Source organism: Balaenoptera ricei, chromosome 17 (assembly GCF_028023285.1).
Source record: "Balaenoptera ricei isolate mBalRic1 chromosome 17, mBalRic1.hap2, whole genome shotgun sequence".
In the NCBI taxonomy this organism is placed as follows: Eukaryota; Metazoa; Chordata; class Mammalia; order Artiodactyla; family Balaenopteridae; genus Balaenoptera; species Balaenoptera ricei.
This window is the reverse complement of record NC_082655.1, coordinates 77,582,327-77,602,828: the sequence shown is the minus strand read 5'-3', so window position 1 is coordinate 77,602,828 and position 20,502 is coordinate 77,582,327. Positions and strand designations below refer to the sequence as shown.

The window sequence follows — 20,502 nt, the reverse complement described above, 5'->3', positions numbered from 1 at the left end:
CCCTGGGAAGTCTCTGTCTGGAGCCCCTGAGGCCGAGGCTGGGTGACAGGGTCTCGTGGATGCTCTAACCCGAGGTACAGGCGCTGTGGCTGGAACAGCACTTACTGCGGGGATCCAGGGAGAAGAACCACACAGAGATAGACCCTTTTCTGGAACCTCGCTCCTCTGCACCAGGAGTCCCCTGGGAGCTTCTGGGAAGCGCTGTGTCTCAGCCGCACCCCGGACCCTACGGAGCCAGGGGCTGCATTTTAACAGCATCCCGGGGGAGTTCATGCACGTTAATATTTGAGACCCACAGGGCCAGAACAACTGAAATGACCAAGACCCGCCAACCGGGAGGGAGGTGTGGTGGTCAGAGGGGGCAACCGTGGTGACAACGTGAGCCCCAGACTAGAAGCGCCAGAGGCAGGGACCCGAACGGCAGGTGGCGGCTTGCGTCGGTTTCCTAGGGACAATGTGGTGACTTCCCAGGGAGTAGAAGCAGGGCTTTGTTACTTAGTGGTGGTCACTGCTTCTCCTGAGTCACCCTTCAGGGCAACCTGCAGGCGTCACCATTAAGAACAGCCCCCGTGGTAACAACAACAATGGAAATTCTGACGGTGACAAACCCAGTGACACTTTGAGTCTCCAGGCCCTGTGCTGAGGGCCTTTGTGCATTGTTTAAGGGGATACTCAACAACGGTAGAGGTAGAGATATGTGTGCCAGGACATAGATTAAGCTAGCGAAGCAACGTTTAAACTTTAGTGTATATGTGAAATATCCTTAGGAGTGTGTGAACATGCAGATTCATGGGCCCCAAGGCTAAACTTCTGAATCGGGTAGTCTACTGTAGGTCCCCGAATCTGCCTCTTAAACTGTGATTTCTGGGTGGTTCTGAGGCAAGGGGTACCAGGATAACATGCAAAGGAAAACTTCCCAATGACAGGGAAGGATGTTGGCTTTAATCTGTTTTCTAGATTTAGTTTACATTGTAAGATACTATTTGCAGAAAAGATCCTGCAGTTCAAGGATGTTGAAAACTGGCCTTAGTTTAGCGTTCACTGCCCTGCACGAGCCACCTCTCAGACCCAGCTCCTGCCCGGCGCAGCCCAGGACACGGAATTCCACCAGGAAGCCCTTGTCTTTCCTAACAAGTTGGGGGAAGGGGCAGGAACATTTGAGAGTTGAAGGACCCTGCAGATCTGAGAGTTTGCTGTGGTTTCCTATCCACAGATGCGTTCACATCGGGCTTTTGTAAAGAGGAACACTCACTACTATTTTTCTAATATTCAATCTCTCATTTTAAATTAATTGGTATTCATCTAAATATGCTAGTATGACTTACCCACAAAAAATACAGCAAAGTACATTAATTTAATAAATAGGCTATCTCAGAGCATTTAAACACTAATTGAAAACATAGACTTTTCAAAAGTCAAACACGTCAGATGCTCTTAAATAATTGTAATTCCTTAAAAAGCAAACAAAACACTCCTTAAGTATTACAAAAGTTTTATAAAATGCTTTAGTTGCACTGAAAATGCTACTATCATGGATTTAAAAGTACTTCTTCATGATCTCTATTCCATTTTCATCTCTTTATTCTATCTCTTCCTAGGTGTATTATTGAGTCACGTTGTCTTCCCCCCAAATTTCTATGTCCTAACCCGCAGTCTCTTATACTGTGACCTTGTTTGGAAATAAGGTCTTTGTAGGTGTAATTAGTTATGATGAGGTCAGAGTGGTGAAGGGTGGACCTCTAATCCAATATGACTGATGTCCTTATAAAGGGGGAGATTTGGACACACACAGAGAGAACACCACTTGGAGATGAAGGCAGAGATCAGTGATGTACTACAAGCCAAGGAAAGCCGAAGTTTGCCAGAAAACACCAGAAATTAGGGAGAACCATAGAATAGAGTCCTTTTCACAGCCCTCGGGAGAAAGCAGCCCTGATGACACGTTGGTTTTGGAACTCTGCTCCAGAACTGGGAGACAGTACATTTCTGTCATGAAGACACCCAGTCTGTGGTACTTTGTTACAGCAGCCAAAGCCAACTAATGTAGGTATAATTTTACTCACTTTAACCAGAGAAGTCAGGGCAAAGACTCAGACCAGCCAGGGCTGTGGGTACAGGTTGGCCTATGATGACTGAGGCCAGGAAACTGAACAAGATACTCATTTCTAAGCAACAGAGGATAAGGGGAACCTCCCTGGAATTTTTGGTCCTAGACGTGAAACAACTTTATGATCCTAAAAATTGCTGATGCAGAAGTCAAGGATGTTAAATAAACAAATTCATCACCAGGTTTTTAAAAATGCTTTTTTACTTGCTCATTATAATAGAGAATTCTTAGGATTAGACCATTTAAAAAAAAATCATTTCTAGGGCTTCCCTGGTGGCGCAGTGGTTGAGAATCTGCCTGCCAATGCAGGGGACACGGGTTCGAGCCCTGGTCTGGGAAGATCCCACATGCCGCGGAGCAACTGGCCCGTGAGCCACAACTACTGAGACTGCGCATCTGGAGCCTGTGCTCCGCAACAAGAGAGGCCACGATAGTGAGAGGCCCGCGCACCGCGATGAAGAGTGGCCCCCGCTTGCCACAACTAGAGAAAGCCCTCGCACAGAAACGAAGACCCAACACAGCCAAAAAAAAAAAAAAAAAAAGTATTGACATGAGAAGTATCATAACTTTAAAAAAAAAAATCATTTCTAAATGTTAATACTCTGAAAGCACAGAAGCTTTTTATTTTTTAATTTTTAAAATTTATTTATTTTTATTTTTGGCTGTTTTTGGGTCTTTGTTGCTGCATTCAGGCTTTCTCTAGTTGCAGCGAGCAGGGGCTACTCTTCGTTGCAGTGCGCAGGCTCTAGGTGTGCAGGCTTCAGTAGTTGTGGCACGCGGGCTCAGTAGTTGTGGCTCGCGGGCTGTAGAGCACAGGCTCAGTAGTTGTGGCGCACGGGCTTAGTTGCTCTGCGACATGTGGGATCTTCCCAGACCAGGGCTCGAACCCGTGTCCCTTGCACTGGCAGGCGGATTCTTCCCAGGCCACCAGGGAAGTCCACAGAAGCTTTTTAAATACCAAGGACTCCCAGGAGGGAGCAGGCCAGCTGCTCCTCACGCTACCAGAGCAGTGACGGCTTTAGCCTGGACTCCTGGAAATCTACAGAAGAAGAAGATCAGGGAACTGGATAGGGATATAAGTTTTAAGCATCAAAACAGGGTGCAGTCCAATCTGTGGCCCACCTGCCCCTCCCCGACCCAACACCCCCCAGAAGAGCAAGGTGCCGGGAAGAGTGGCCGGCTGGGCTTCAGGCAATGTGCGAGGTGCCTGCGGCTGCCGAGCTCCGTCTTGTTGAGACCCGGGCCCCCAGTCAGGACAGAACAGTGATAAACCCGAGGACACGACAGTTGTCAGCGCCCTTGACAGCCAGGCACTGACCGGGGATGGGTCCCCTCACCCCATTCTCACAGATAAATCTTGTTGATTGGATTTTTTTTTATTTTTGGTCTATCTTAGTTCCCCGACCAGGGATCGAACCCATGCCCCCTGCAGTGGAAGTGCAGAGTCTTAACCACTGGACCTCCAGGGAAGTCCTTATTGACTGGATTTTAGTAGCTATGGTTTCCTCTGCCCAACCTCCTTCCTTCTTTTCTTCACAGATCCTGTCTTGTGCCTTGGACAGGAGAGTTTGGGACAGGTGAGGACATATGACCCAACCAAATCAATCACATTTCTTTCCAGGACTTTCTGTAAGGTGAGTGTGGAAGGTTGTTCCATGCATGTGGGCACTGCTGGAAGAATGTGGGTCTGGGCTCCCCATTTTGTGGAGAAGGAAGGTCTATCAAAGGAGAGAAGGAAACAGCACACCAGCAGAGAGGAAGAGGGGGTGAAGGGGAGAGGGAGGGAGAGAGAGAGAAAGAGAGAGAGAGAGATATGACCACAACATTTCAACAGCTGTCCTTCTCAGCCCTAACCTTCTTTCTTGGGCCCTTGAACCAATGAATTGTTTTCTGTTTAGGTGAATTTGAGTTAATTTCTGTCTCTAGAAAACAAGAGAGTCCTGTCTAATAAATACAGCATGGAGTAAAAGCCTTCGGATCAGACAAACAGAAACAGGGGCTCGGAGAGGAGATGTGCATCCTTAGGGGCCGTGTGACTGTTCTAAGATCCTCCCATATTTTATCTCATTTCATCCTCATGACAGCCCCATGGTTGGTACCTTGCCCAAAATCACACAGCTAATAAGCGGAGGGGTATTCAAATGCAGGCACTGCTGCACCCGAGTTCTGGGGGTGAACTTTCATACTCATCACCCTTCTCTCTGGAGACTCCTAACTCCTGTCTCTGACTTGCCTCGATGGTCAACTGTTCTTGAACTTTTGCATTAAACACAGACCACCACTGGTTTAGTACATCCACCCTGCCACTCTCCAGGAGTCCAGGGCTGAGGGTGACCTGTCGCTACTGGAAATTCACCTCTTGCTGTTAGTGCGGTATCCTTTTGTTGTCTGACAGACCTTCCCATTTTCAGTGTTTCCTCTTGTTGATGTATCTAGTCCTCTGAGGTTTCCAAGACTATTTGGCTTGCGGTCCAAAACAACTGTTTGAAGAATGTTTTATCTCTTCCCCAGAGAATAAAAAGCGTATTGGAGAAAGATCGTTTGTCCTCCTGCCCCATGGCACTCCACTGCTTACCTACCAAGAGCGGCTTTGGGAAAAACTATATCCACTATTGAAAACATTTTCCGTGACAAAGTTCTCTTTGAAAAATTAGGTCTGGTCCTCTGCCAGTCGGAGATTGGATGTAACCAAAGATCTTAATCCGGCTAGAGAACTGAATTCACTGAAAACAGAAAAACTTTCAAATGTGAGCTGTTTGCATTCCTACTGTGAAATAAGACGTGACCCAGGACATATCTGGGAAGATCTCCCATCAGAGCTGTGGAAATCTTGTTTCACGATCGGAAATCTGATTTGGGAAAGAAACCACTCTGCTCTCTGTTCAACAAGATGTGATCCATTGTTTCCTGATGTTCTCATGTTAATCCCCAAGGCATGATTGGCGGGCAAACAGCAGTGGCTGGGAGGAAGGCCCAGAAGTTCTAGAAGGTAGATGGAGACCACGTGACGTACTGGACTCCACCAGTGAATTCACTGTGAATCATGTTTCCTCTCCATTTGCTCCAAGCTTCAAACTGTTCCAGCAAGACAAATTCATATTTGTGCAAGTGGCAAAAAATAAAAAATCAGATGTGACCTCTGAAATGTCACGTGGTCACAGGATCACCCCTCCTTCAGGAAAACTTGAATCCATGTTGAAGCACTTTGGAAACTCTGAAATGATATTCTTGATAAGAGCCACCCAAAAGACTTAGAAGGGAGGAAGAAAATAGTCCTTGCCGTTATTAAGCAGCTGAGACATTTAAAAATGGTTCTGTGCTTTCAAAATACTCAAATTCTAGAAGTCTTTTAAAAAATAATGGTCTACATCCCAATTTTTAAATTAGGATGTAGAATAGAGTTCTCTATTATTTACTTATATGAACAAATAAAAAGCATTAAAAAAAATCCAATTATGAAGGGTGGTGGTGGTGTGATGAATTGGAGATTGAGATTGACATATATACACTAATATGTATAAAATGGATAACTAATAAGAACCTGCTGTATAAAAAAATAAATTAAATATAATTCAAAAATTCAAAAAAAAAAAAAGAAGGTAAGAGAACTTCCCTGGTGGCACAGTGGTTAAGAATCCACCTACCAATGCAGGGGACACGGGTTCGAGCCCTGGTCCGGGAAGATTCCCACATGCTGCAGAGCAACTAAGCCCGTGCGCCACAACTACTAATCCCACGTGCCACAACGCCTGAAGCCCATGTGCCTAGAGCCCGTGCTCCACAACTAAAGAAAGCCCGTGTGCAGCAACGAAGACCTGACGCAACCTAAAATAAATAAATAAATTTATTAAAAAAAGAAATCCAATTATGAATTTGCTTATTTAATGTCTTTGACTTCTGTATCAGCTGTTTCTAAGAACATAAATCTCCAAAATGCAAAAACATATTACATTGAGTTTCATGTCCATAACCAATAAATTCTTGGAGGCATCCTTTATTATCTGTTGCTTAGAAATTAATAGTTTTTGCAGTTGGAGAGATACCTTTGTGGCCTGTTTTGTGGCTAACGTCAACCTGTGGAGAGACTAGTCACCTGGCTTCGTATCAGTTTCATATAGCAGCCATGCATTGCTGAGAGAGGAAAGTCCGCTGAATATTTTCTCCCTGACATCTGGCATCCCCTTCAGGTGTATATGTCTTAGTTCAGAATTCCCTGTCCACCTGTTAGGCACATACGTCTCCTGCCCACAGTCTTCAAATCCCCTTGTTGACACGCTACTGAACAGGGGAGGCGGGCATGATCTTATTGCACTATTTGAGTCAAACATTTGGGGCCACAATGTCTCAAGAACTTCCAGTGTGTCGTGAAAGATCAGGAATCCCAAGGCCTGGAAAGGTGACATGCAAGCTCTCCATACGTGAGCACTGGCCCAGGACCCAGAGCTGAGTAGCAGCTGGACACCAGCCCCCAGCACCCATGGGGCTACCCCTGCTGATGGCCACAGTGGAAAACTCAGAAAACAAGCATCAGATTAAATCCCACACATTCAATTCATTTCTATTTTGGTGGCAGTGATAGTAGCGTTAAGAATAGCCTTACAAACTCTAAATCCGTCAGAGGAGAAAGCTGTGTAATTAGAACCTTCATAAATACTTGTGGTCCACTTGGTACTGAAATATTAATTCAGAATGCTAATATGTGTACATACAAAATTGTCACATGTAGATATTTTTCCATGAGGAGAGGAAGAGCTTGCACTACAGTTTTAATATTAAACCAAATTAAAACCCAAATATGCATCAGCTGAGGAATGGATAACGAAAATGTGGCATATCCATACAATGGAATATTATTCAGTCATAAGAAGGAATGAATTACTGATTCATCCACAGCATGGATAGATCTTGAAAGCATTATGCTAAGTGAAAAAAAGCTAATCACAAAAGACTGCGAATTGTATGATCTCATTTATATGAAATGTTCAGAATAGGCAAATCTACAGAGATTAAAAAATCAGTGCCATTGCCTCGAGCTGAGAGATCTGGGGGTTGAAGGGAAAATGGGGGAGGAACCACTAGAGGGTTTCTTTTGGGGGTGATGGTAGTGTTTTAAAGGCGATTGTATTGATGGTTGTACAGCTATGTGGATATACTAAAATCCACTGCATTATGTACTCTAAATGGGCGGTCTGTATGGTATGTAAGTAGTATCTCAATGAAGCTGTTCTATTAAAGAAAAAAAGGATAACCTAGGGGTTTATATTTAACCTGGACTCCAAACCGGTGTTTCTCAGATGTGAGCAGGCATCAGCATGAAACACAGATTGCTGGACCACTCCACCACCGCTTCTGATGCACACCTAAGTTCCCAGCGGATCCTGATGCCCTGCCTGGCAACGACTGCCCTAAAACAGCAAACTTACGAGGCCAGAGAAGCGCTTGCCCCAAACCAATCCCTACCTCCTGTTTCTACGTGGCCCTGGACGAGGATAGGCTGACATCTGAGGGGATAAGAGAACTTGCAGAGCATCAGCAAAATCAAATACTGCAGGTGCATTAAAACCCATCCAGTCACATATACACAATGGAATATTACTCAGCCATAAAAAGGATCGAAACTGAGTTATTTGTAGTGAGGTGGTTGGACCTAGAGTCTGTCATACAGAGTGAAGTAAGTCAGAAAGAGAAAAACAAATACCGTATGCTAACACATATATATGGAATCAAAAAAAAAATGGTTCTTAAGAACCGAGGGGCAGGACAGCACTAAAGACGCAGACGTAGAGAATGGACTTGAGGACACGGGGAGGGGGAAGGGTAAGCTGGGACGAAGTGAGAGAGTGGCATGGACATATATACACTACCAAATGTAAAATAGCTAGCTAGTGGGAAGCAGCTGCATCGCACAGGGAGATCAGCTCAGTGCTTTGTGACCACCTAGAGGGGTGGGATAGGGAGGGTGGGAGGGAGACGCAAGAGGGAGGAGATATGGGGATATATGTATACATATAACTGATTCACTTTGTTATACAGCAGAAACTAACACATCATTGTAAAGCAATTATACTCCAATAAAGATGTTTAAAAAAAGCAGAAGCATTCAGGGACAGAAAGCAGTATAGTTGTTACCAGGACGGGGGGATGGGGAGCGACTGTCCAAAGGGCACAGGGTTTCTGTTTGGGCTGAACAGGTTCTGCAAATGGACAGTGGTGATATTTGCACAACATTGTGAATGTAAATGCCACCCAATTGTACATTTAAAAATGGTTGAAATGGCAAATTTGTTATGTATATTTTACCATAGTAAAAATTTTTTAAAAAAAGGAAAAAAAAGTAGATGCAGCACACCATCTTTCAGACATGACCAATTTATTCAGAAAATTCAAATTTCAGTTTGGCAAAGTGTATCCAGGGGCAGAGTTTGGGATGATCATTTCATCGGAGGCAACCACATTTTCTAGAGCTATTTGGCCATGGGGTAGTATCTGAAGGAAAGAAAACAAAACTTTAAAAAATAATTTAGGGTGTGTGGGCGATAAAACATAAATATTTGCAGAGGAAACCAAACAACCAGCTTACACAACTGAGGCATGAGAAATGCTGATGCTAGTAGAAACCCTTTATTCCATTTAGTTCGACAGCCATTAAGCACCTAATTTGTTCCAGACGCTGGGGTAGCTGCCGAGGCTGAGGTGGAAGTACAAAAATCACCAAGACGTCATCCGTGTCCTTAAGACGTTTACAACAGCACATGCAGAAGTGAGGGCTACAGGTGAGGCGCCAAAAAGCCTGCTCAAAAACCTGGAGGGAGGAGAGTTTACCTTTACTTCTCAGTAGAGGCTGAAGTCGGGACCCTCTTAAATTAGGTGGTGTGGGTGAGGCAGGGGATAGCAGGCCCAGCTAAGAAAACTCTGGTGTCTCAGCATATCTTGGCAACAGGAAATGGTCTAGTTCCTCCTCAGCCTTCAGTGTGTGAGAGGGGAAGGGGTATTCAAAGGTATTTAGTTTTATTTTAATTCCTCTCATCATTAGCCCATTATAAGAGATTGACTAGGAAGTGAAAAATGATTAAAAAAAAAACACACCACATCCAAGTTTGAAGAGGCAGGGACACAGACGGGAAATACCATTTCATAGTGTTAGTGTAAACTCAACTGCTTGTGTATATCCATTTAGTAGCTTAAGTAAAACCATCAAAAGAGGAAAAAGACCCACTGGCAACACCACAGTTCATCACGGCAGAACACAGTCTCTCCTGTTAGACTGTAAAGCTAGTTTTGGCTACTGCCAAGGGTGGATGCAAGGGCACAATGGAAATTGACGTCCGTATTTTACACACAAATTAAAGTCTGTAAACATTTCCAACTTAACTGAACATAGATGACGAAGAGGGCTTAGAAGAGATAATTTGGGGAGATAGATGAACTCTTTGCAGGCTGATCTAAAGATGACTTGGGGTGCTGTATCTCCTATTTTAAAAAAATACAGGATGAACAAGTCTGAATAATAGTTTACTATATGTATAACATACACCTCAAAAAGAATTCTAATGCAACATACTACTAATCAAACATCACAGTTTCTGCTTTTGCAATTTACACAAATTACCTGCATTTTAATACTTTAGGGAACCCTTACAAACACAATACACAACAAGTTGTAATATTATTCATCATCCTTAACTTCTGAAAGTTTGGGTTATATTATCTTAAAGGAAAACTAATATTTATAAATCTCATTTTCCCACAGAATTAATTCATCACTCATTTTTAAAAATAATTTTTAAAAAAGAAGCTTCCCTGTAAGCCTTTATCAATGGTAAATTGGAATGCAAACACCTGCTAGGCTCTGATGAAATAAAAATAAACAACTTATTATGACCAGCACCTCATAAAACCAAAACCTCCTTTTGAAGTACAAAGTTCAGTTCTTCTTGCCCTCTTAGTAAATGCTAATCCGAACCCTCTCCGATCTAGGAACCATTCTGGTTTATGTCACATACATACAGTATTTTTTAACATTAAGAAATTCTTGACATGATACCATAAATAGTTGTTAGAACCAAAGTGACTCAGAGTACTAGAATAGATATAATAGCACACTGAAATGGTTTAAGAGTAAAATTAAAAAAAATCTATCATGGTCTTATTAATTCAAATTAAAAACCAAAGGATGAAGTATCATTTCAGACCTATATACATCAACATGCCAGTTCTTATAAAAATGCACTTTAGTTGTATATGCAAAAATAATTTTATATTAATTTTATTTAACTTTAATGAATTTTCCCCAACTCTAACATTAAAAACATTAAAAGAACTTAAATTTTAATGGCAAAAGTTCCTGTTTTCCCCATCTATTAAAAAAAATTTTGTTTTCCCTTATTAACATACAATGCCCTGTTGTTAAGGCACAACTTTTTTTAGGATAAAAATGAAACCATAGGTTTATTTTACACAACAGTTACAAGGCAGACTTTTGTAGGCATATGCTGAGAATAATTAAGTAAGTCTTAAATTCAACCAAGATCTAAACTGAAAAATCACTGCTTCTATCCACAAGCAGTCAACACATAGCCAAGATAAGTAGTTGCAACTAGATTCCAAACAGTTCCTGTTTTAAACCTGCCAGAGCTCGTCTCCAGAAGGCCATTTTCAAGCTGTTATCAAGGAGAGGCAAGCTGGATATTTTCTTTTCTGAGGAATAGGGGGTGGCACTCCAGCTTTCTTTACTTATGTTTAAGCTATGAGAGACAGCTGTCACCTTCAAAGCCCGAGTAAAATCCAACTTTTGAATTAAACATCTGAGACAGGGCAGATGCTTGCTTGGCGGCCTCCCTTGACTACCCTTCCCCTGGGCTTTCTTCTTCCCTAGTCTTTTCTTAGCCACTGCCCCTCCCACTGCCTCTGACTCAATTTGCACAATATTCAAAGGAAGCACCCAGAAAACAGGAAGAATTTGCACAATTACTACTTAAAACACACAGACCAAGACGCTTGTTACTTCATTATACAGCCATAAACAATTCAATATTTAGAATCAAAGAAAAACTCTAAAACTGGGGAAAGGGGACAATTGAGTAACAAAGACAAATATGACCCATCTTGTAGGCTCTGATGCTCTCAACTGACATAGGGACACAGTATGAAAACTAATAGAAAAAGCAAGTTTTCTCCAGCAGGCATAGCCAGCCAACTCCTGTATTTTCTGCATTTTCATTCTTTGAAGGATGGGTCAGAAGAAACGCTTTGTAAAGACAGAGGACTTGGGTTACACTTGACAGTTACTTTGGTGGTTTTGAAGGTGATTTTCCTTTACTTTTTGAGGAGTCTTTGAAAAGTAATAGTCAGCTAGGACTCTGCCAGGACTACTCTCTCCATCGGAACTTTACTAGAGTCTCCGTTCTGCCCTAAGATTTCAGCAACCAATCGTGGGATGTAGGTCTACGAGAGAATTCGTGGATTAAGTGCTGGGGAAGAGTATACTGGTGAAGAAAGAGAAACAGAAATAAAAGGAGAACATTAATCAACAGGCTAGGGTGATAGGGAACAAGGTAGAGACAAAGAGGGGCTGAGGAAGGGGACAGTTGATGGATCCTGGGGTTATCAGTGTCAAGATGAGGGAAAGGGAGACAAGGAATTGGGGAGGTGAGGATCACTAAAAGTAAACATTTTAGAAATAACTGTTTTTATGTCATTCTTGGGAGATATTATCTGTCTCACTTATTCATGAAGGTGTTTTACTGGTATGTCCTGGCACAATAATGTCTTACATAAATAAATATAAATACTGTTCTTTGTACTTACATTAGTTCTATAATGTATACTGACTTTTAGAAACAAAATGTTTTAAAATGAAATTTTTATAAAAGCACTTAAAAATCATTAGTACTATACTATACCCAACAAATCACAAAAATAACGCATTTAACTGTCGGCCAGTATCTTAATTTTTGTGCACAACACAAGCCCTTCACAAAGTCATTATCTACATGTGGTTTAATAAAATTCAAAATGAAACCAAAGCACCACGCTTGCTAATAAGAACTAGCCCCATTTCCTAATACGCTAGTCCCTTTTCCCTAAGTTTGACACATTACAATGAAAACAAATGCTTGTACCGCAGGACTCTGGAAACAGCATATTCCTTTGCCATCCCTCCTGAGAAAAAGGCTTTCCTCATCTCGTTGCAAAGAAAGATGCAGTCTCTAATATTCTGCTCAGAATTCCTAAGTCCTGTTTAAATATCAAGTGTTCCAACTACCAAAACTTTGAATGAATTTTCATGAACAAAACCCTACCTATCAAGGCCCATTACCCTACCAGATTGGTGACCAGTTGCTAGAGACCGGGTGGTAATGTGTGTATCACACTAGGTCCGATTCCCCAATGAGGCATTAGGACCTTGGACAGTGTCATTTGCAAACCTAAAGTTGTAAGCACATTCCACCAGGTGGGGATGCCCATCTTCTGGTCAACTTTACCTCCAAGATGGGAAAATAAATGGAAAGTTGATTTAGGGTTAAAAAATTTAAAGAGAAAAAGAAAGAGAGAGAGAAAGAGAGAGAGAGAAAGGAAGAAAGATATAAAGAAAAGAAACCATGAAACCATAAGAAATCCCTCTCCTTATCAGTGTGTTATGGAATAAAACCATAGCAAAGTCATGTGAAATAATGCTACTGTTTACCTGAAATTTCCAGCTATCACACTGAGAGAAATCAGACATCCCAATGAAAGATATCCTACAAAGCAAGGTTCAAGTTACAGTGACACAGTGAATATGTCACAACCTTTCTTCCAACCAGATTCTGCACACTTCAACTGGAAAAAAATTCATCAAAAAGTAACTTCAATCTTCATTTTTTTTAATATGAAGAGAAGATACAAAGTATCTCAAAAGTTAATACTTTGTTTGTTTAGGTTAGATCCATTTATTAATGGTAAAACTAACCATGGCAAAAGCAACCTTAACTTATTCTTGATAATGAGAGAATCTCTATATACAAACCTGGCAAATTTTTTAAAAAGTACTATAACAAGGCTTTTGAAAATAATAAAAGCTAGCTCATTTCGTGTAATGTCAAATAACTTTCAGTTAATAAGAGGATCATTTATATTTTTATAATGCCTTATACAGCATATTTAATCCCTAATGAGAAAATATACCAAATTCTAATGCTAACCCTGAAACCTTAATCCAAACCTTACAAGTTAAAGACTAAATGCTGGTCAAGAGGGAAAGGATGGAACCATGCACCGTCCATAGGGCAAATGAAAATTACCAGCAAGATGGCAGAAATGTTGAACCCAGAGGTACAAACGCACTTTTCTTTATAAAAACAAAACAAAACGCACACACACAGAAATTACAGTTACAACGCAACCATCATATATCTATATTCTCTACTAGCTGGTGAACCTGTTATTAAAATTTCAAAGAAAAAAAACAATTTAAGCTTTTTCTATTTTAATCCATAAGAAATATTCGGTAAGCGATAAATAGAGAATTTGTTGCATATTAATGAATTTGTAGCTTCTTGTGCTTTCCATCTGAACTAGAGGTAAAAACCCCCAATTATTTTATTTTCAATGAGATATAATTGTAAAGTAATATTAAACATCTACACAAAATCAATCCTTTCTTCAGCCCAATTCTATATGAAAGTACTAACAAACAGTGAAGATTCATGATATTGTGTGAAAATGGTGGCTCATAACAATGCAGACTCGACTATAGATTTTAATTCACAAATATATATATATGCGCCTTGTGTATGACAACTGTACGAAAATAGTCTCAAAAATAAAGACAATACTTGAGACAGGAAGCAACCCATTCTCCCTGATCTTGCATCCTATCACAGGGAAAATAAGTCTCTGATGCTTCATAAATACTTTAAAAGGTTCAGGATGGCCTTCACCATGCAGTCTCCACCGATGCTTTGACGCCTCCAGCGTTTCAGGCTGACCGTTCAGCTCTGGAGGAGCTGCGACCTGTAACCAGCGTGGCTTATTTATGTCCCGTCTTCTCTAGACTGGGGAGTTTTCTGACCAGGGCTTGGTGGTTCACTCTGATGCTGGCAAGGAGCCCCCCTTCAACGCCGTCAGCGCCCGTGTAACTGATTTCTTCCCCACTCAGGGTAGTCATGTGCCCCCCAAGGGCTTTTAAGATGGCGTTGCCGGCACATATATCCCACTTCTTGATATATGTCACATGGATATATAGATCAGCTTTTTCTTGACTCTTATCAGGCACATCCAAGAGTGCTAAAACTTTATAACCTACAAGATAAACACAGAATTTAGGTTACTGTCTGAAAGATTTGAAGAAAGGAGCTTACTGTTTTGAGTACATTGTTAAAATAACAGCACAGGGTGTGCAGGAGCTCTCTGTACTATCTTTGCAACTGCTAAGTCTAAACTTATTTTAAAAAATAGGTTTTTTTTAAAGTAATAGTGCAGACGTTAAACCCAAATGAGCAAAAAACAAAAAAATACTGCAAAGTAATTTATTAAGCTGTTCTCAAATATAAACAAATATATGCCTATAATTTTTTAAATTTAAATCTACTTTGCGCTTGTCTTCTACAGGGTGATACCTTCAACATGAATCGTTTCCTATGGACTATTCCACTAAAGCTAAACACCCACAGGTTTCCCTTGAGTCTCCAGGAAGGCTGGATTTGAAAGAAGAAAGCACAAAATAATGCTACTATCTTAAGTCTTTTTTGTAATGAGGCAGAATTTTAAAAATAAAATAATAAAATAAAACAAACCCAGAAGAAACTGGGTCTAAAATCTAGTTTATCCCATTCCTACTGGGCATTTTGGATATCACCTTTCCTAACCAACCTAAGAGCCTGTAAGAAAACAATAAAGCCATGTTAAGAAAGACACGTATAGGTCAGCAGTAAACTAACACTGTTAGGCTTATAGGTTAAAAGCACTACTTTTCCCTTTATTACTGTGCTGAAAAGGTTTTCAAACACAAATGTTTCTGACTATAATTTGCTATCTGTTTGAATTAAAACACTTCTGTCATATTAAACAATACTCAAAACAAGGGTGGGCAAATGACCCATGAGCTAAATCTGGGCCATGGCCTGCTTTTGTACAGCCCTCAAGCTATAGATTTTTTTTTTTTTTTTTTTTTTTGTATTTTTAAAGTGAGGTTAAAAAAAAAAAAATCAAATAATAGTATGCAAAAGAGATCATATGTGACTCACAAAGCCTAAAATATTTACTATCGGGCCTTTCAGAAGAAGTCAGCTGACCCTGAGCTGGAACACAGGGAATGCAATAATACAGAATCGACATTAAGCTGGATGGGCACTAGACTCTGTGGCTCCTCCCAGACACGAAAGCTGAGGAGCTCAGGGGCGTTAACAGTGACCAAGGGGTTAGCCATTCTAGTAACACTTCTGATGATTCCTGGCAGCCTGCTGCTAAATAAAGCGTTGTGATGTGCTGGATCTTGCTTTCTCTCCTTGCTATTCTTACAGTTAAACTAATAGCACAATTATTTCACAATCAGATCATATATATAGCAACCATCAATGTCAGAAATAGGCTTTTGTAGTATTCGAGGAACAGAAATCACCACTGTGAGACTGTTTCTATTGTGAGACTGTCTCTACCAAGGAGGCACGTGTGACTGAAATCCTGCTCTCGAGATCACCAAGTAGGAGACCACGCCTGTCTTGAAAGCCCACTGTCCATTCTCACTTTCTTCCCAAGGATGGGACAACCAAATCTGCCTCCTGACATGGCCTTGGCCGCGCAGGGAACACTGCACAGGCACCGCAGGGGAGTGGGAACATACCAGCACCGCCCGCCGGGATGATTGTAGTCTGGTTTCCGAAAGTCTGAAGAGCAACCTGCTTGACCATTCCTGAATGTGAGCGAGACACAACGATCCTCGGGGTCTTCTCATTGTAAGCGGTGCGGGCTTTCACATTTGACCCACGGTCTACCATCGCCCAAGCTGGAAAGGAAATGTAATAGCCAGTAATGGCACTGAAGCTTTTAAAACCAGAACTCAAAGTACCAAGAGTGACTGAAAAAAAACTTCTTCCGAAGAATTACTCATACTTTTTTCCAAAACAGGAAGCTTCTGTTTTCTGAGTACAAGAGTAATATGTTTATTTTTTTACAATAGTCACATATTAAGACAAAACTAAAAGAGGCTATGCAATCCTGCCCAACCAGAACCAGTGACTATTAACTTCTTGATTTAAGAAAGCCCAGGCTCTGGAGCTCCCTGTAGGGTAGCTGCCGAGTCTTCACTGGGACCATGCTGCAACTCAACTTCTCCCACTTCCTTCCCTCCCTTCCACAAATCTGATCCCAAGAGCACGCTCTAGTAAACGTCCTGCACTCTAATCTCCACCCCAAAGTCTGATTCCTGGGCAACCCAACCTGCAGCAACCTACGACATAATTCAAAATTAAAAAACGACTTTTCTTCTATACTACCTTTTTGTCTGATATATTCACGGTTTCAATTATTTGTATATTGGCTCAATTTCCTAATGAGCTTGATAAATATGAAACAGTCAAAGAGGTACGTGAGTTAGGTTTACATATCTGCTACATCAGAGAGTATAAAAAGAAAAAGCACTAGATTTCAAAATAGACCAGAAATTTTTAAGAAGGTGAGGAGATTGCAGAGATGGCTTGAAATGTTTTTCTTGGTTTGAAGTTTTCTTTACTGACTACCAAACTATACAAGAAAACAAACTTACTCAGAAATATCCCAATGAGATTACTGTTCTAGTAGTCACTCACTGGGAGATAAAATATAGTCCACTACAGCTAGCAATGTCGGCAGCTACGTTACCACTTACTCCTGGTTGCAGAAAAAAATTTAAAAAACGAACAGAGTCTAGGTTTCTGAGTTCCCCAAGCTAATGGCAGTCTCTCAGATTCTTCTCACATGTCTTTCCAAAACCACACACAGCAACAAAGATAACAAAAACACAGTTAACTACTACCTAAAGAATAAGTAGGAGACAGAGGATAGCTATAAACACAAATTTATCAGAAAGAAGGGGAGTAAATACCAAAGACCAGCAGAGTAAGTACTGTAGCTGACCTTGTATAGGGAATATGGCAGGAGCTTCACGGAAGTGCCAAGACGTCAGTGGTGGCAAACTCAGACAGCAACAGCCAGAATCTCTCCCCAGAAGGAAAGGTCCCATCTAAAATGAGAACTACTGAAAGGAGGCCTGAGACTCGGCAACAAAGCAGTGAGTAAAGGAGGCTTGGAGAAAACACGGAAACAAAAGTGATGTCTCAGAGCATACTGGATGAAGTACATCTTTTAGGATGTTTCTCTAAGAGAGACAATTTGGAAGACAGCAAAGAGGACTAAAAAGAAGGAAGGGGTTGAAGGTAAGGGCCCTACTGAAACAAGAAAGGGTCAAACAAGAAAGAAAAAATGTGAAAACAAACAAAAAAAGATGCCTACTAATAAAGACAATGCCTTCCTCACACTAACAGAAAAGAAAGCTCATGAATCGAGAATTACCCCAACCCCTGTCCTGCTACCACCCTTCCCTCAATTCCACAGAAACTGGATCAAATAGAAATAAGAAATATAGAACTGCAATGTCTATTGAAAAAGAAGAAAACATAAGGAATGACGATTAAAACATTTCAGGCTACTTGAAAATTTCTACAAAGCAGAGTTAAGACTATAATGCAACACTGCAACATGGTTAAAAATAAACAAGCAACAAAAAAATAAAAAGAATGCTATGGAACAAATAAAAAAGAACAAATCAGAAGAGATAAATAAACGATAGGAAGATATGAAATGGGAACTCATATAACACAGGAAAGAAACTGAAGAAAAAAAAAAGGACAAAATCATTAAAGGCTTAGTACTAAATCACAGGATAAACAAGGGACAAGAGAATTGCCCAAAAGCACAGAAAGCAATACGAAAAACAAAAAATAAATGAAACAAGTAAACACATAAAAGGGACCAGAGTAAAAGTGACCCATATGGAAGCCAGTGAAAGAAGAGTCAGCATACATAGGAGTCCACAAAACAGAAAAACAAAATGATGAAACAGAACTAATCTTTAAAATTATGATTCAAGAAAATGTCCTTGAAATAAAGAGAACCTAAATGTCCACATTGAGACATAATATGGAGACAACTGCCCAGAATGCCAACTCTGAATCTGAGATAAGTCGTAGTTCTTTTATGAGACTCTAAAGATAATGTTCTTTGGCATTCCAGGCAAAAAGACCAAGCTACTTACAAAGAAGAGAAAATCAGGTTATAAGCCTTTTTGTCAAGATTCCACACATGCCTACACAGATGTCACACCAGTTCAAGAGTGTATACCATTTAACCACGAAAAAACGGTGCATAGTGGATTGAATAATGTCCTAGCAAAGTTCAGGTCTACCCTGAGCCGTCAGAATGTGACCTCATTTGGAAACAGGGTCTTTGCAGATGTAAAGCTGAGGTCATAATGGATTAGAGTGGACCCTAAATTTAGTGGCTGGTATCCTTATAAGAGGAGGAAATGCAGAAATACAGAGACAAAGAGAATGTGAAGCAGGAGACATGAACTGGAGGAAGTGTCTACAAACCACGGCACGCCAAGGCATGCCTGGAGCCACCAGAAGCTGGAAGAGGCACGGAAGGGTCTCCTCCTGAGCGTGAGACTGGAAGAGGCACGGAAGGGTCTCCTCCTGAGCGTGAGACTGGAAGAGGCACGGAAGGGTCTCCTCCTGAGCGTGACACTGGAAGAGGCACGGAAGGGTCTCCTCCTGAGCGTGACACTGGAAGAGGCAAGGAAGGGGTCTCCTCCTGAGCGTGACACTGGAAGAGGCAAGGAAGGGGTCTCCCCCTGAGCGTGACACTGGAAGAGGCAAGGAAGGGGTCTCCCCCTGAGCGTGACACTGGAAGAGGCAAGGAAGGGGTCTCCCCCTGAGCGTGACACTGGAAGAGGCAAGGAAGGGGTCTCCCCCTGAGCGTGACACTGGAAGAGGCAAGGAAGGGGTCTCCTCCTGAGCGTGACACTGGAAGAGGCAAGGAAGGGGTCTCCTCCTGAGCGTGACACTGGAAGAGGCAAGGAAGGGGTCTCCTCCTGAGCGTGACACTGGAAGAGGCAAGGAAGGGGTCTCCTCCTGAGCGTGACACTGGAAGAGGCAAGGAAGGGGTCTCCTCCTGAGCGTGACACTGGAAGAGGCAAGGAAGGGGTCTCCTCCTGAGCGTGACACTGTCAACCGCTTGGTACCAGACTTCTGGCCTCCGGAAATATGAGAGTACACTTCTATTGTTTTAAGCCACCCAGTCTGGGGTAATTTGTTATAACTGCCCTAGGAAACAAATACAGCTTTAAAATACATATATTTTATAACTAGCCAAGTGGTCTTTCCAAGTATCAACACTATAGAAAAAGCTCTTCCCATGTAAGAACTCAGGTAATTTGGCATTCAGGAGCTAGCTCTTCTAAAGTAATCTATTAGAGGACAGGCTTTATCCAACCAAAGGATGACTGAGGAACTCTCAGCAAATGTACTGCTGGTAAGCACTGAGTAAGTGTAACTGTGGATTTAAGAGAAAGACAAAGATAGGAAAAAGGTGTAGAAATGTTACCTCAGAGTTGATTACTGAGACTTGAAGGACACCATTTAAATCTGAAGATTTGAATAGTGGAGTAGAAAGATAAACATCAAAAAAATATGATTGACTAAAATGGGATAGTTGGTCAAGAAGGCTAAACTAAGCTAATTTAATTGCTGCTGCTAGGAGAGAACCAACAGGTAATACCTGAAGAAGATGACTATATAGTGGTATTTAAAGAGTAAAGTATATATTAAAGTGTTAGTAAAAAATGCAACAACAAAAGAACAAATTAAACTTAAAAAATAATAACTGTAGTTTGAATCACATTGAATATATAAAAATCCAGGAGATAAGGATATTAAAGAGAGAGAGAGAATGCCTACTCTTGCCCCAGAATAACATCTGTTTGCACCGGAGGTGGTTTTTACCCTAACCCTAACTTGAAAATTGGTAAAGGAAAAGAGTACGGTGTCTTTGAGTAGAAACCACGTTTTACAGTAAATAAATAACCCCAAGTTGATGGAGAACTTTCTCTACAGAACTTCAGCTAACATATGTAGAAAAAAACAACAGAATAGAAAATCTCATTTTACATCTTAAATAGATCTTAAAACTATTATATGGAAGGTTTAATGGAATCCTGATTTCAAATGATGCCAAAATCTCTCTCTAGATTACCTGCTGATAGCAAGAGAATCACCATAATTTTATAACTGAGAAGTCTGGTCATGAACACCTTAACCATCTTATTAACATCATTAATAGCGAGATGAGACGTATGTCACGTAATGTGATGCAGTAGGAAG

General features: G+C 41.2%; 1 protein-coding gene across 2 annotated transcripts in view; it reads right to left on the bottom strand.

Moving 5' to 3' along the window:
* Positions 1–8,460: 8,460 nt before the first annotated feature.
* Positions 8,461–20,502, bottom strand: part of BPNT2 (3'(2'), 5'-bisphosphate nucleotidase 2) — a 32,675-nt gene continuing 20,633 nt past the window's right edge. Inside the window, exons 4-6 of one of the 2 annotated variants that reach the window (XR_009498414.1) lie at positions 15,930–16,091; positions 8,688–14,389; positions 8,461–8,593 (exon numbers count right to left, since the gene is read on the bottom strand). Coding sequence is in view for 1 of the 2 variants with exons in the window: in XM_059901565.1 (XP_059757548.1) it covers positions 14,118–14,389; positions 15,930–16,091 (434 nt within the window). In the remaining variant the exon portion in view is untranslated. Of the gene's footprint in view, positions 14,390–15,929; positions 16,092–20,502 lie in introns of both variants that reach the window. The other variant, XM_059901565.1, reaches the window with a different exon arrangement.